Source organism: Parus major, chromosome 5 (genome assembly GCF_001522545.3).
Source record: "Parus major isolate Abel chromosome 5, Parus_major1.1, whole genome shotgun sequence".
NCBI lineage: Eukaryota > Metazoa > Chordata > Aves > Passeriformes > Paridae > Parus > Parus major.
This window is the reverse complement of record NC_031774.1, coordinates 40281252-40298093: the sequence shown is the minus strand read 5'-3', so window position 1 is coordinate 40298093 and position 16842 is coordinate 40281252. Positions and strand designations below refer to the sequence as shown.

The 16842-nt window shown below is 43.5% G+C and overlaps 1 protein-coding gene across 1 annotated transcript; it reads left to right on the top strand.

Annotated features, from left to right (window-relative positions):
- The first annotated feature begins 8 nt into the window (after window positions 1-8).
- Window positions 9-15081, top strand: TMED8 (transmembrane p24 trafficking protein family member 8). The gene is made up of 6 exons (XM_015630199.2): window positions 9-328; window positions 1371-1449; window positions 3037-3166; window positions 4067-4205; window positions 4467-4766; window positions 5886-15081. Exons 1-6 carry the CDS (start codon window positions 256-258, stop codon window positions 6101-6103), a joined length of 939 nt encoding a protein of 312 aa, XP_015485685.1. The 5' UTR covers window positions 9-255; the 3' UTR covers window positions 6104-15081.
- Window positions 15082-16842: the final 1761 nt, after the last annotated feature.

The window sequence follows — 16842 nt, the reverse complement described above, 5'->3', positions numbered from 1 at the left end:
TTCTCCCTTCCGCCACTCCCTCCCTGCTGTCAGCCTGCAACGCCGTCCGCGCCCCGCGGCTCTGCAGAACTAAATGTTGATTGGCTGCGTTGTCGAGGGGGGAGACTGAGGGATGAGCACCGCGGCGCCACCACCTCTCTGCGGCCCGGCTCGCACGCACTCGCTCGGGAGTTTCCGTCCCCCCAGCTCGGGTGTTTCCGGCCGCCCCGCTCCGGCCCCGCTCGGGTGTTTCCGGCCGCCCGCCGAGCCGTGCCCATGTCGGACGCGCTCTCCGCCGGCTCCCGCCCCGAGCTCCCGGGCGGCGACACCGCGCCCCGGGACCCCGCAGGTACGGACTGGGCAGGGCAGGGGACAGCCCGGCGGCGCGTCTTTAGCGTTGGCCTTACGGGGAGAGCTTCCTTTACGTGGTGGGTTTGCTCGTTTCTGCCGGAGAAGCCGTGTTTCCGGGTGGCAGCTCCGTGCGGTGGCGGTGGCGGTGCCCGCTGCGGACAGCAGCGCCCGGGTGCCGCCCGCGGTGCCGGCTGTGCTGGGGCTGAGCCGAGAGGGGCGGGCTGTGGTCTCTGCGCGGCTCGCCTGCTCACCCGCCGCTCGGGAGCCTGGAACTGCCGCAAGAGTTCCTCCCGGTGCGGCGGGCAGAGAGAGCATTGATGGAGGTTTGTGCGTTCCCCGGTGAGAGAGGCCCCGTCTAGCCGGGAGCTGGACTCTGCCGTGGGCTGCGTGCGCCCGGGCTGGAGCTGTCTCCTTCCAGCCCTGACTCCTGGGGACGGCCAGCGGTTCCGAGGGGCATCAGCATCCTACCAGAGCTGGAACTTGTCCGTACTCTGTCCACTGCCTTAACGAGAGCAGGAGAGCAGGGCTGTGAAGCGCGTACCGCAGTCGTGTGGGATCAGAGCTTTCCCTGAGCTCGGGAGACTCGGGGGAAGACCAGGAGCCATCTTTATAGACAGTCCTTTAAGCACCGACCTAGGAATTTCCATCTCGTCAATGCCCTCTGTGAACTGCTGCATGATTGCTTTTTCCAGGGCTTTGTCAGCTCAGCTTTACATGATGAAATTTGGCCTTGTTTTGTTCTTCTAAAGGTAGGATTAGTAGTTCCTGAATGAACCCTGCTTCTGAGAACGGCTTTACACCAAAAACATGCGTAGGTTTTTGTTCCCCCTTTCCTAGGGTTGAGGCCATTAAAAATCTTTGTTCCGCAAGGTTCTAGATGCAGCTCATAACACGAAAAACTGGTTGGCACAGGTCTTTGTTCCACACTCTGTGACCTTGTCAGTGTCTGAGTGTTGCCTGCAGGGTTTTTTTTCCTGTCAGTGTATTATAAACACCAACATTCATTTCACCTTCTCTTCCTATATTCTGTTCGTTGCTAGAAAATGAAGACTCATCCCAAAAGACAGAGCCTGCAGATCAGCTAGTTGATCCTTTGGAGTCCAGTACTTCGCAGAGCGGGTAGGAAAACCTTTTTGTGTGTTGTGGCCCACATGCGTGACAGTCTGTTTCACTCCTGTGACCTCTTCCATACGGCAGTTTGTTCTGTGCAGGTAAAAAGAAGGGACTGGAGACTGAATTTTCTGCTTCGGGACAGTATATACCGGAATCAGTATGGGAGGACCTGTTCTTACAGGCTTCAAGGTTGTTTCAAAGCTTGTGAAATGTAGTTCATGGCTCAGCTATTCAAATCACAAAGTCATTCAGCTTGAAAGGAACCCTATGCAGTTTTACAATTCATTATAAGAGCTAGTACATTTTCAGGGGGATATTTTCTATATCCTATCTGAAGAATACTTTAATAATTGAGCATGCCTACTGTCAATAGATTTGGTAGAAGCTGGATAAATTTGGGAGTGCCATAGAAATTACAATTTGAAAATAAAAGCCACATTTTCCCTGTTCAAGTCTTCTCTGTGGATGCCACATGAGTCTTAATTGAGCTGTGTTTATTTTATTTTATTTTTAATTATTCCAAACTATACTCATAGCATGCTTCCTTGCTAATGAGAATATTTCTCATTTCTGAAAGGAGACATTTGAAGAAATAAATTTTTTTCCCTTAATGCCGTGTTCTCATGTTTCTGATCGTTTAAAGCAAGGCAGCTGACATTGGTTTTATAGGGCTGTGAGAAGATTTTGGTTTTCAAAAGTGCAAAAATTTCTATTCCTATTTAATACTAGGTTGCTTCTCACAGTAGTTTCACATATGTAATGAGAGCATTACAGAGGACACTCTTCTGGCATATGAGCTTGTTTGGGATTATAAATCTAGCTATAGACAACATGCAGCAATTTTTTTCAATATAATTTAGAAGAAAACCCTCAACAGAGAATAAATACCAGAGACATTTCCTTTCTTGCCCATTCTTTTCCTGCTATGTACCATTCTTATTATTTTAGCATGTCCATTTTATTTTGTTACAGTGCAGTTACTCAGACCTCTTTGCTTAAGTTATTGTGCTGCCCACTGTATGTCTTACTTCTTGCTTATCTGTGGAATATATTTGAATATGGCAGAGACACTTGGGTGCCCCCTGTATCTGTTGGGATTGCAGTAGGAAAAGGCATAGTAAAAAAAGCATAATGGGCTACTTAAATAGATGACATTCTCAGGATGGCTGTCAAAATGGTTCTGAATTCTTTCACTGATCCAGCTGACCTTTGAGGGAGTATGCAGATGCCATGCAGTAGCTGGCATAAAAGAAGTTGTCCTTTCTTGGGCAGAAAAGTTGCTACTGATGTCTGTCCTTAGTGTCCTGTTGGTGAACCAGCATGCTGTGAGGTGAGTGCAGTGAATCTCTGCTATCTAAAGGACGGTAAATATGGAGTATCCCACTGAAGTTGCTCCCCCTGGCTGACATGGAAGGTAATCATGCAGAGATGGCAGGACTGGGGTGGGCAGGCGTTCTTTGTCCAGTTGGCAGGTGCTGACCACAGAAGCTTGTTCTTTCAGTTTGTTGGAATTTCAGGTCCAGAGCAGTGATTCCTCTGCTGGCTGTGCCCTGGGTGCAGGTGCTGAATTGTATTCCTCTCTTCCTCCAAAAGGTCACAGGCTGGGCCACACCTGAGCACGGGCACAACAGAGCACTCAAAGGAAGAAATTGGCACACTGGGGTACCAGAAAGTGGCTGAACTAGAGGAGAAGCTGCCTGACCAAGTCCAGTCTCTCAAAAAGGTAGATGGATGTTTCTTATGTCTGAGAACAAAGAAGTGCAGCAACAGTTCTCCCACCTGACCTGCTACTGTGCTTGTCAGTATGGGATTGAGGCTCCAGGGGTTGTGTTAAGATAAAAGTAGTATTAACATAGATTCAGTTACATTTTTTCCTGTGCATTAGTGGGAGATAAACGGTATCAGTCTAATTTCCAAAATCTCTCTTGTGTCTTCTGCTAGTCCTTCCTTCCTTGCTCAATGAGGCTTCCAGGTAATTCTTACCTTCTGCTCCTACCTGTTGCTTCTGGAAATTCCATGCTTGCAGATTTATGGAAGAGGGAACTGAAAAGCCCTTGTTTCTTCTTGTGTGCAGCCAGTTTGTTTGCCTTACAGATAGAGTCAGGAAAACCTGTGCAAGTGACACTGAGTTCAGGATCTGTGACTTTGCATAAGAGCGGCCCTAGTGAACCAGATGGACTTCTAACTGGGATGCAGCAATGACAGTTTGATTGTAGTCTAGATGCACACAGAGCTGAAAGGCTCTCCCTAGAGAGATTGTGTGTTGGGAATTCTTTCCAAGAATAATCAGCTAAATCTATAAATTTGTTGCTTTGTTGAGGGGTGACAATTAACTCTGATGCAAGTGCAAAAATGTGCCTGCCCAGGACTCCTTGGGAGGCCAAGGGGAGTGAAATCAGTGAAACTAATGCAGTTTTGACTTCAAAGTTCATGACTTGGTGCAGTGGGGAAAACAGTGCTGAGAGGTGTCTCAGAGCTAGCCTACACTAATAATAGAAGCTTCTGCAGGTCTGACTTGGTTTCATAAAGATGCCTGTGTTACTAATGAGTTGTTTCAAATCTAGGCAGAGACTTTTTAACTGGAATGGTCTCTGTGACAATATTTCTTATGTCCTTTGTGCAGGAAGCTGTTCCATTAACCAGCTACCATGTACCTCAGGGAGTAGGGGATATAGTCATGATTCAGTCAGATCACACTGGTGCCGTGGATATTCTTTCAGCTGAGCTGGAGACCGCAGACCTCCTTGGGGAGCAGAGAAAAGGTGAGTCCTGAAGGAAGAACTGTTGTTTGGGTAACTTTTTAAGTGCCTGCCCTTGCTAGAAGAACAGAGACTGTCCTGGAGATACTTCTAATTCCTGCTGGAAATTTGGGCTCCTGGCTAGTGAGTGGAAAAACTTCACATCTGGGGCTTTTGGGAGCAGGCCCCAGAATGCAGGTCCCGTACCAGAAATGGCTTCACTGTTTTCAGGCAACAGTCAGTAGTAAAAAGTCATGTAAGCCTGTGACTTTTCCCTTGTCTCAGCTCAGCCTCCCCCTCTGGCTGCACCCACCACGTGGACCACTGAGAAGATGAAGGAATTCAAAGCCAAGATGGGAAAGGAGAAGAATGGCCGGATGGTGGTGAAGCGAGGCGAGGTGGTGACAGTCCGTGTTCCAACCCATCCTGATGGGAAATGCATTTGCTGGGAGTTTGCTACAGATGACTATGACATTGGGTTTGGAGTCTATTTTGACTGGACCACAGTTACTAGCACTGCCATTACCGTTCAGGTCAGTGAATCCAGTGATGAGGAGGATGAAGAGGAGGATGAGGAAATTGAAGGTTAGTGCAGATCTTATAAAGGTTAATTTGTGTTGCTTATTGCCATGCTGCTGAGAGTATCTGTCAGACACTATAATTTCCATCTACTTTGTTTAGTCAGCCCGTTTGCTATCTCTGCAGCCTTTTGGGCTCTTGGTTAGAGTGATTAGAAAGCATTTGGCCCTTCCTGCTTCAGCATATGTTAATGGCTGTCCTCTCCAAGAGCATTCTTAAAATTGAACACATGGAAAAATAAGATCAGAATTCACTCAGTCAACTTCTAGCTGATAAAAAGATGAAAGTCTGAAATTTTAACCCGATTTTTTTTGTTAGACTCTCAGACTGAGAAATGTCTGGTGGTGAGTGGAGGCAAGAAGATTTTGTTTTGGGGTGTTGTTTTTTGGGGGGATTTGTTTATTTGTTGTTTTGTTTTTTGTTTGGTTGGTTTTTTCTTTGTTTTGGTTATTTTTGGGGGGTGATGGTGTTGTTTGTTGTTGTTTGTTGGGGGGGTGGGGAAGTTTGCTTGTTTTTTGTTTTTTTCTTTTTTTTTCCCCTGTACATCAGTAGCTCCTTCTGACTGTATTTGAAATGTTTGCTGCCTGTGTCACTGTAATTGGGAAACACACAGTAATGTTGCCTGTTTTGTGGCTTCAGTGTATGTGTGACCAGTGTAGCTGGGGGGTGTGTGTCTGAATTTTGCAGGCCCTGTAAATAGGGGTAGGTTCTTTTATGAGGAATTCTCTTGGAGAAGTGAATTAAGGACATAAACACTATGAGGTAACAGCAAAGATCTTTCCTGCTTCTCTTTGCTTCAAGTCTGTATGGTAGGACTGCTCTTGCATGTATAAAAGCAGTGAGGTGTCTAAAAGGTAAGCTAAAAAAGCGAGGAGACTGGGCTGGAGGGCTATCCCATCAGTATTCCCAAGAGAACTGGTTCTTGTTATGACCTTTGTTGTGATAAGGGAGACTGGACTTTGTGGGAGTTATTTGCAGAAAGGTTGGAGGGGATGCTCTGGATAATGCTATCACGGTTAGCTTTCCATGTAGCTGCAAGTCTGTGTTACATTCTGCTCCTGTTAGTCTTTTTCTGGGTTATGTAGTGGTTCTGGCCTACTTACTTGTCTCCTCTCTCCCATTCAGGACTGTCCCCTGCAGGTGATGTGGAACGGGGTTCCAAAAGCTATCTGCGGAACCGCTATGGAGAGATCATGCCTGTGTACCGGAGGAACAGCCACCGGGAGGTACAGGCAGGCAGCCACGAGTACCCGGGCGAGGGCATCTACCTGCTGAAATTTGATAACTCGTACTCTCTGCTCCGCAATAAGACTCTGTTCTTTCACGTCTACTACACTGGCTGAAGAGGAGGGAAGGGGCAAGGATGGCAGGCAGGTGATGGTGAGTGTAGCAGGCTGCCACCCAGCCCTGGTACTGCCTGACACACTACTGTGTGACAGAACCATGGCACAATTCTGCCAGCTCTTCTTCAGACTTGAACCTGAACTGGTTCTCCCCACACCCTTCTTCCTTCTTCCCGCTGTCCCAGGGGAGAAAGGTAGTTGTGACTGCCTGGTTGTTCCCAGGCAGCTGCTCTTTCTCCAAAACTTCAGGAGGTCTGCTCCATGCAGGCATTGGGCTGGGCCTTCACGTCACAGCTGGCAATTGCGCAGAAGCCACATTCAGGTGGTTGTGGTTCTGATCTGTTGTGCTGTTACAAAATGAAGTGAAAATAATCTGTTACTATTTTGTGAATAACTTTTCCAACTCTCCTGCTGCATCTGCATCACTAGAGGTCAGCTGTTAGCTTCAGTGAGCCAGAAGCACAGCTGGCTTGTCACTTAGCCAGGTTACGTAACCCCATCACCTACCATCGCTACAGCCACCAGCAGTCAGTGCTTCCTTCACTCACATGAGTGGGTGGGAGTGCAGCTGGCCAGCAGCACCCTGTGCTGCAGTGACTTGGCAGTGCTACAACAGGTGGGCCCCAAATAGCAGTCACAGCTCATGCTTGAAGAGGGGGTGGGAGCAGGGTGCACACCTCATAGTCCATAGAAAGGCTTTTCCACAGACTAAGAATTGGATGTTGTATCTGTTGATAATAGGCATATGTAGATAATTAAAACCTCAGCGATTACCAGAAGTTTTTTCTGTAATCCAGATGTGAAGCAGAAGACATTACTTAGCACCATGCTGAATGAATACAAAATCGTTGGAATACAACTAATAAATACACAGGAAATATTTCTTAGTAGCAGGATGTTGGTTCACTGATATTGCACCCATATGTAGCAAGGAAAAGGCTCCCAGAGAAATGCAGTTTGTCAGCTGCTATTGCTGTTGCAAAGGTATTGTTAGGAAGTTTCTTGGCATGTTTTGGTGACTAGTGATGGTATCAGTTATCACCTTCTGCTTAAGTAGTGGCTGAGTTGAGCAAGGAAAAGTTAATCCATCAGAGATGAATTTTAAAACATGTTAATTGTTGTTTATTTTAATACTTTTAACTTGAAATAGTTCTCTTTTCTAAGAATACTGCTGTATTTACATTTTGATACCTCTTTGCAGAGACAAAAAATTACTTTCCATGGTGATACTAGAAAAGTTCTGAGTTTTATTTTTAAATCGTCCAGGTAAAGCACCTCTACTTGGTCCATTCCTTCTATTGTGAGGAAATGATGGACAGAATTATTTGGGGTAGTTAAAGCCAAAGATTTTGCTCTCATAGGAGGGCTGCGTATTTCCTATAAAGGGTATATTGTAATGCTGTACAATTTGCTCTATATTCAAGCTTACTTTTAACTATCTCTGCTTACTGATTCACTGCTCCAGAGCACTTAGTAGGTCAAAATGGTAAGAGAGAAAGCAGTAGAGCAGCCCAAGCTGTGAGCAGGAGTGGAAATTGGAAGAGCATTGCTTGGAGAACAGTGGTTTTCTGGGCGAGTGGGCAAGGAGCAGAGTTGTTGCTGCTTTGGGCCCTGAGATGGGGAGAAAACAGCCACCTTCCTCAAAAGAGAGAGTGTGTTCACCAGGATTGGGGGGAACTGCAAAGCTACCTTATTCAAGCAGGTCAAGCACAGGGAGACCAAACAGTAGGGCTTGGTATCTGTCAGAGCAAGATGCTCTTTCAGTTAGCAGCTTGGAGAGGGCTATTCCTTCCTGTAACCTCTCATGGGTGAAATGAAGAAACATCCTGTGGCCTTTATACAGCACCTGAATCAGGCCTGAACAATTTAGGTAAGGTGTTGTGTTTTTTTTCCATCCTTTGTCTATCCAGTTCCTAGGTATTGCTGATGGAGTGACACACTTCACTTCTCACAGAGAAGTAGTAGTGGTTTGTTTGCTGATAAAAAAAGCATCAGTTTTCATAACATTTCATAGTTGGTGTGTTGTGTATAGCCTAGGAAATAAGAGGCTGGAGAACAGCACTGCAGACAGGGATCTGGGGGTCCTGGTTGATGACGAGTTGAACATGAACCAGCAGTGCCCTGGCAGCCAGGAGGGCCAGCGCTGTCCCGGGGTGTATCAGGCACAGCATGGCCAGCCGGGAAAGGGAGGGATTGTTCTGTGCTGCTCTGCACTGGGGCAGCCTCACCTCAAGTGCTGGGGACAGTTTTCATCGCCACAATGTGAAAAAGACATTAAGCCATTAAAAACCATCCAAAGGAGAGCCACAAGGATGGTGAAGGGTCTGGAGAGGAAGCCATGTGAAAAGTGGCTGAGGTCACTTGGTCTGTTCAGGCTGGAGGAGAGGAGACTGAGGGGAAACCTCATTGCAGTTACAGCTTCCTCGTGAGGGGCGGGCACTGATCTCTTCAATCTTGAGACCAGTAACAGGACTCAAGGAAATGGCCTGAAGCTGAGTCAGAGGAGGTTTAGGTTGGGTATAAGGAAAAAGTTTTTCATTCAGATGGTGGCTGAGCACTGGGACAGGCTCCCCAGGGAAGTTATCACAGCACCCAGACTGACAGAGTTCAAGGAGTGTTTGGACAACACTCTCAGGTGCATGTTCTGATTGGTGGGGTGTCCTGAGACAGGAGCTGGACTCAATGATCATGATGAGTCTCTTCTAACTCAAGGTACTCTGATTCTATGAGCCTTTTGTACCAAGTCACTGGAGAACACCCTAAAACTATTTATGATCACACAAAAAACACTGGGCCAATGCCAGAAGAAAAGTTGCACATAGAATACAGAAGTTGGTCGTGTCCCAGAGCAGTAAAATCAGCCACATACATGTATGGTCAATGCCAGGGCTCTTCAGTCTGTTCTTCAGCCTCTGGGAAAACTTGGTGGTGTTGAAACTCCATGGTGAAATTTTGCAGGACTGTTGAAGGAAATAAAAATAGGAATTACATTTTTCCTAGATGTTTCACTAGGTTGTTTCTTACCTTATATTTTATGTTGTTAATTAGGAAAAAATACTTTCGTTCATCACTCAATGCTTGTCAAGGAAGTGTTTTTGTAAAAGTGGGTACAAGCTTAAGTCAATCTGTGAACTCCAAATTGTCACAAGTTTATGGAATTTCACCTAGTTCCATTACCTAAAAGACTGCATCACGTAAAATCTTACAGTAGAGGATTAGACTAATAATTTTCTTCCCACAGATGATGTAGGAAGTAAAAGATACCAAGTACATGGAAATGGCAGGTTTATTTAGTAAATGCTTTAGCAACACAAGGCAGTCTCTGAAAACAAGGTCAATGCTAGAATTAACTGTCGCAAATTGTAGGAGATGGGACTATACTTCTTTTCCAGCTTCAGTGGGTCTTACGAGAAAGAAGGAAGAAGGTCTGTATCCTTACAAATTATGGTCTCTATCCATCTGATACAGACTGTAACAGCTGATGTGAAAGCAGGAAAATTTGAGGAAGTTCAATAATTTAAATTCAGACAGAAATTCAGAAATTCTCAAAAATCTCTTGGCTCTTCAGGCCTTTAGACTCAGAAAAGTGTTTAAATATTTTTTTCTTAGAAATGAGATTTTTTTCATGTGCTGTTTTATAAAATAAATAAACATTCCATTAAAAGTTTATTGAAATTGTCATTGCTAATAAAATTGGAATTATTGAAACCTCTAGAAACACTCTAAACGCAGTTAACAGTTTAATTGTATTTTGCACAACTATTCATACCCATATAGTAAAACAAGTCCTTAAAAAGCTGACAAGAAAATCCAGCAGTAGCAGTTGAGTATTATGAAGACACTTCTGCAGCTCAGGCCACCTGAGTTACTCATCACATTCTGCAGTTGACAGTATCCTTTCATAACAGCTTCTGGTTTAAAGGAGAATTGAGTTAGAAAAGCAAATCACAAGGAAATATATGTTTGGGGATTTTACTCCCCTACCCTTTTTAAAGTGTTGGTTTGCGAATAATGAAAATTACTGATTAAAAATGTGACAAGGAGATTAATGAAGCATCATTCAGATAACAGGATCAGTCATGTCAGTCAGCTCACACACATACAGTACAAAATACTTGGACAGACAAGGACTGGAAGGCAGGGTTGTGCCAGGAACATCAGAAATGATCATGATGTGGCTGCAATGTGTGACTCCTCCAGTACTTACGGATTACAGTACCCCTGTGCCTCATGAAGCACTACATGCAGCAGTAACTGTAGGATGCCTAGTTCTCCTCATATGCTCTAAAGGCTGTTCTCATGGCTTCCAAACCCATCCCCTCTCCCTCCTCACCAGGTATCCTGCACTCAGGTCAGTGCTGTGAACCAGGTGTAACCCATCTCCAGCACACACAGCCCCACAGGCACAGCACCCCAGCACGTGTAACTTGTTTCCCACACAGCTCTGCAGGTGCAGCAGCCTGGTCTAGTTGAAGGTGTGCCTGCCTATGGGAAAGCAGTTGCAACTAGATTATATTCAAGGTCCATTTCCAATCCAAAACGTTCTATGATCTTATGAGTAAATGTGACAATAATTTAACAAGAGATGATGGCAAGGTATACATAATGGTTTACTGCATAGAGGGCAGGGTCAGACAAAACTGTCAGGGAGACCCTGTGCTGAGTCAGGAGGCTGAGAAAGGACCTCCTTATTTCTTAAACTCCTTGAGAGGAATTTAGGTGTGTCTGGATCCAGACTTAGTCCCAGACTTGGCTAGCAGTTTACATCTAAAGGATTATGTGCACAGTCAATCCTGTATCTCACTTAGCTAAGATTTCAAGCTTTTGTGTGCTTTTAGCATTTAGTGAGAATTCACTAGCAAGGAATCTCTCAGCCTCAAGAAGTTAACCCTAAGAGGCATCACTAGTCAAGTGGAGATCCTGGGGTACAGCCTACTGCCATGCAAGAGACAGTAACAGGCCCTGGGCTGTCCACTGTTTAGAGTAAGATGATTGACTTACAGTCATATTTGCACACAGGCAGGATTTTGGGTTTTCTTGTGTGGAACTGGTCCTAAGCTTTTGAGCAAGACTTAGGGCCCTTAACTATTGTGATCTTATCTGTCTTCTCAGAGTCAGTCCTCCTGACCACCACTGGTGGCTGGCTATTGCTTGAGCAGAAGTGGGAGGGGAGAGCACACTGTCCCCTAGGCACTAAGCAGAAGATGGAATAGACCCTTCAGTCTGACCACAGTGTCAGCATTGTCCCACTCAGTGATTGCTGTTGGTCCTTGGCTGTGAGACCTGCAGAACCCTGTGTGTGTGTGCTGGTTAACATGTTTAGCACCTGTTTGGCACCTACTCTGCTTTCTAATTAAGATTTCTTTATGTTGAAGGGAACTCTAACTTGTATGTACATGAGATGTTCCAGAATTGATCTTCAGCTGCACAGCTTGTTGCAGGCTAGTGGGTTATCTCCATTTAAAACTGTACTGTAGCCTCCCTGTTCCTAGCTTGCAGCTACTACCCTCTTCTGTCTGTTGCTCATAATAAGATTTGAAATAGGTTTTGTCGTGTTTTAAAAAATTAATAAGGCCTGCCTTACAACCAGTTTTGATCACTTGCTGACACATAGATAGTATGTGCCAGTTTTCAATCCATTAGTTAATGGGTTTTGGTAAGATAAATTGCACTGTAGGTAGAAAACCTATTGTTCAGTTCCCTGCTTTCTGAAGTGTGGACCAATCTTTAATAAGGCTTGGGTCACTCTTTTGGAACTGTGCCCATCTACCTGGTCTCATTGATTTAAGCCCAAAAGCAGCACTGAATGTGGAATATCATCCCAATGAATATGTGCCCAGCCTGCAAATGCAGCCTGCCCACAGGCCTGCTGCAGTGGAACTGAAAGCATTTGGTGTGTGTTGTTTCACTGCTTAAGTTTCCCAGAAGTATCTGGTATCTTTTATGAACACAAGATAGTTTAAGGAATATTTAATCATCAGAAAAGCTTCACAGTTGTGCAGGATAATTCCTCTTTTTTTTTTTTTCATTTTCTTGTATTTCCCTATGATACAAGTATGTTGTTTCTCAGGTATTCAAATAGCATTTATTATCAAAGTGACAACTTCTTTTTGGAAGGATATGCAGTTTTTAATAATTTTGTGATAAATCAAATAACTTGGCTGTGTGGCTAGTGATTAACAGCAGCCATTCCCATTCAATATCAAACCCATAGTTGTTTCAAAGAAATAATCTTATTTCACATGTGTAATTTTTTCAGTTTGGTATATTTCCTGGATTTGTGTTCAATCCTGCTAGCTGGCTTAGGCTGTTATGGAAACCCTTCTTTCTTATTTAAATAGACATTTTTGGAATTAGACCTTGGGTCAAGAAAGAAAAATAAAGTTTTAATTCAGTTGCACTTCAGAGAGGGAAATTAATCCTCAGGAAAGGAAAATTTCTTCTTTGTTTCTGTGGAAGGAACATTTCAAATAGGTTTTTAATATATCTTTCCCTCTGTCTCTAGAAATTCAGAAAGCTAAATCAAGGAAGAAGCTTCTTTTGCATTTTGGCTTTGCTTCTGTGAAAGCACAAATTGTTTTCCATTTTGTTTTGAATATAATTTAGATCTAAATAAAATTTACCTGTTCAGTCAGAGATATATCCTTTAGCAAAGGACTTGTAAAAAAATTACTTTGTATAAATGTTTAGTTATAATAATGGTACTAATCTGTTTGAAATTTTTTATGTCAGAGAAGGTAATAAGCTCTCCATTGTTTTCTCTTTTGCTTTAGGTGTAATGTAGCAGCAGGAGTTTAAAATAATTGAGAACAGAGAGTTAAAATTGCTCAAATCAAGGACCTCTACTGGTACTGCTTACATTTACTCAGACTCTTTGGAGGCCTGTAATACATGTTCTCAGGAAAGGGTACTGGTGTCAGACACAGGCTTCTAGCAAATTAATGCTTGGGATCCATTTAATATGCACAAACAGGTAAGATGAAAATGTGCTAAGAGGAAGAGCTTAGTTACCTGACTTCAGGTGCTAAGAAAGTCAAGTTACTATGCACTGAGTCTAGAAGGCAGCCACATGCCTTTCTTGGTGGCTGTCAGTTTGTCTCCTTGTACCTGTGTGTGCATGTAACCTCCATCTATGGCCAGCAGTGGGTCAGTTATTGCAGTGCTGGACCTGGTGAGGTGAATTTGAGGTTAACCTTATTATAGGTCTAGCTGCTGAAAGATTTTGTTGTTCTTTTGGGGAATTAGTTCACCTAAATGAGTTCACTTTCATCCCCACTGCCTATACTCTTCCTTATTGTCTCACTACCCCTATTAAAGCCACTCTACAGAGAATTTATCACAAGGTGCCTTAGGAACAAAGAGCATGTCTGAAATAAGAACCATAGGTGTCATTAATACAAGAGATTTCTTATTTCTCTGCCCATTTGGGTAGGGGTGGTACTTGCTAAGGTCAGGCAGGGAGAGCCCCTCTAGGCTGTTCCTGGAGATCTAATCTGTTCATAGATGGACTTGTTGCTGTAAGATGAGCGGTACAATGGTATTTGAGTTTCCTGGTGCCATACATTCTTTGCCTTCATATGCTGCTGTCAGATGTCTAGGAACACCAGAGGACTATTCCTTTTGATATGCTGACACTAAACCCAAGGACCAGAGGAACATTAGATAGATATTAGAAGAGTTTTTCTTATGGCCTTTCATAATTTTCACTAAAAAGAGTGTTGGAATCCTGACTTGTGAGTGCTGTGTTCTTATGCATATTGAGTGTGGATGAGAGACCAAAGCAACAAAGCTTTTTGTTTGGGTTTTTTTTAATATCTACAAGTGTAAAAGAAAAGACTATTTCTCCTTTTCTCATATCTGGGAAAATATTGGATGTGACAATGTCATGTAGATGAATGATGAATGTCACAACTGGCAGAATGAAGAACTGATTGTGTTAAGTACATTGCTAATTAGACTGTGAAAGAAGACAGGAGTTTAGCAAAGTGCTAAGGCATTTATCTAAAGAAGCTGATTTGCAGTAAATACCAATTAAATAAAATTTTAGAAGGTACATAAAATAGCAGAGTTCATATGTATATCGCAAGGAGGAGAGTTTTCTGCGGGAATATTCCACATTTGTCTGGAGACAGTCTCTGGCTACTTACTCTGAAACTTTGGTGCTGTTGCAGGTGAAGGCACATCAGGCCAGGTGGATGGTGGATCTGTGTCTCCTTGACTTTTCTAGTTTCCATTCTGTATTTTACATGTTTCTTTCTCAGAATCATTGTACATTAAATGTAGCCTTTATTGGAAAAGGAGAAAGGAAGAATTTTCTGAGACATCAGTGAAGGTTATCTGTTTTAAACCCATCTGGACTGGTGAGTCAAGTCCCTTGGGCAAGAAGCAGGATGCCAGCCACAAAATTCAGAGCTAAGGAGACCTTGCCAAGTAATGACCTTGACATTTAGGAGCTGTTTACTTATCATTTGGAAATGATAAATAGCTAGAGATGGCCTCCCTGCAACCTCTAGGATCTCCTGGGAACAGCTCTCCTCAGAGGGTATCAGGTGCTTTCCACTCACAGCTCCAAGCCATTAGCAACAGGCTTTCAATGGGGAGCACCTTGTAGCTGGTCATACCTTTTTCAAACCTATGTTCTTGTGAACTGTGATGGTTGTTTGTCAGTCCTTATCTATGTGATGTGAATATTTTTGATGTCCTGTGATTTCAAAATTGAGTACTCAGCACCAACTGTTTGCTTTTCATGTGCTCACCAGGAGGTGAGTTTTAAATAGAGAAGAGGATATTTAAAAAAAAAAAAAAAAAGTGGCACTGGACTCTTTCTGAAGGGTATGTATGAAGGCTATATTTATAGTGTGCTTGCATTCCTTCTATAATTGGTTTGTATTGTTTATATTTGATGTGTTGTGGTTGATTTGTAGTAATATATTGGAACATACTCCCTTTAAATAAACTTTTCACTATGCAACCAAGAACTTTGTCTTCTTTCTAAGGCTAGTGAATATCTTGATATAAAAAATTCAACTACAGACCTTCCAACAAAACAAGAATACAGTTAGTTTTAGGAGCAAAGAAAGATGCAAATACACAAAATACACTTCACGATGTGCAGGAGATTCTGATGCAAATGGATAGGAAAATGCTCTGTTGTCAGCTTGTGATAATGGTTCCAGCCACAAAATCTTTTTTGTGTTAAAATACTTGCTGGAATATTTTTATGAGATTGTACTGAATGCTTGAGGAATTGGAGAGGAACAAGCAAGTAGCCAAGCTCATATAATGGACATAGGCAGAGTTTGAATACTTTACCCTCCAGTTCTTCATACTGCTACTTGTCACCTCCATTTGCAGAGATTCCCTAGATCCTTTGTAACTTCAGCATTCAATCTGGAGGATTTAAAAACATCTCTTCAGTTATCAGATACTCATTGAATTGTGTAGAGAAAAGTGCCCTTCACAGCTCCTCCCAGCTGCTTTGCCCATCAGCTTTATCATACTACAAAGGCTCTACTTACATGTCCTGAAAGAAGCACTTGCTGGCCAAAATGAGGAATGATGCCTGTAGTAGGAATCATCTTTTCTCACCTATCTTATTTTAAGTTTGGTAGGACAAGTGCTGCTGAGTTTCAATTCTCTGTTCTAGTCTGATGTTCCCTTGGAGCACTTTTATAAATTAATTGATGGGCAGGAGCAATCGTAAACCAAGATGATCCAAAGAATAGATGATTCTGCCAAGTTAAAGATGTTTCATTGCAATTTAAGACCACCAAAGAGAAACAGTGCTACAGCTACTGTATTTGCATTGCACTCAAGATACATCCTTGTGCTTGGCTCAGACCTAGGGCCAAGAGGAAAACTAAGAAAAACTGTGGGGATGCAGGGAAGTGAGGCAAAATTTCACATTAGTTCTTCCCATCTACCTCCACTCTGCCACTCCCTTTCCCCCATCTGTAACTTTTGTGGATGGACTGCAGCAGAAACACTCTGATTGATCATGAGTTACTCTGTGAAGGTCTTGCAGCAGGTTTTGTTGCCTGTACCAGGGAAGTGGCTCTTCCCTGTTTCAGGTGAATAGGGAGAATATTGTACTTTGGTTGCTGAAGTCCTGTCACTGCTTTTAATAGTGTTTGATTATCAACAGCAGTTTTAAGTTTAGCAGAGCTACTCATTGTTATACAGGTGGTATCAGTTACCCAGTGGAGCCTCTGTAGTAACACACATATACACACATGTAATTACTGTTTAAGGAGTATCTGCCACCATCCTGCCTTCAATATGAGCCCTGACTGCAGAGTAAGAGAAGCAAGGTTCACACCTGCTCTTTTTCATGAAGGCTACAAGAAATGTGTATGCTGATTTAGGAACTGGCAAACAAATTATCTCTCTCTGGAAAATATCATGTGGCTTGGGCTCAAGAAATGGTGAACATCTGGAACACAAGTCCTTTGAGGAGTGGCTGAGGGAGCTGGGGTTGTTTAGGCTGGAGAAAAGGAAGCTCAGGGGAGACCTTATCACTCTATGACTGCTTGAAAGGAGGCTGTAGCCAGGTGGGAATTCGCCTCATCTCCCAGGCAGCCAGTGACAGGACAAGAAGGCATAGTCTCAAACTATGCAAGGGCATTAGAAGGAATTTCTTAACAGAAATGGTGATTATATACTGGAATGGACTGCATGGGGAGGTGGTGGATTCAGCATCCCTGGAGGTGTTTAAGGAAGGACTGGATGTGTAGTGCCCA

Excerpts from the sequence above, each read along its gene's own strand:
- TMED8 (XM_015630199.2), top strand. The coding sequence starts at position 256 with ATGTCGGACGCGCTCTCCGCCGGCTCCCGCCCCGAGCTCCCGGGCGGC. Across the intron at positions 329-1,370 it reads CGCGCCCCGGGACCCCGCAG|AAAATGAAGACTCATCCCAA; the intron begins GTACGGACTGGG and ends GTTCGTTGCTAG. Across the intron at positions 4,206-4,466 it reads CCTTGGGGAGCAGAGAAAAG|CTCAGCCTCCCCCTCTGGCT; the intron begins GTGAGTCCTGAA and ends CCCTTGTCTCAG.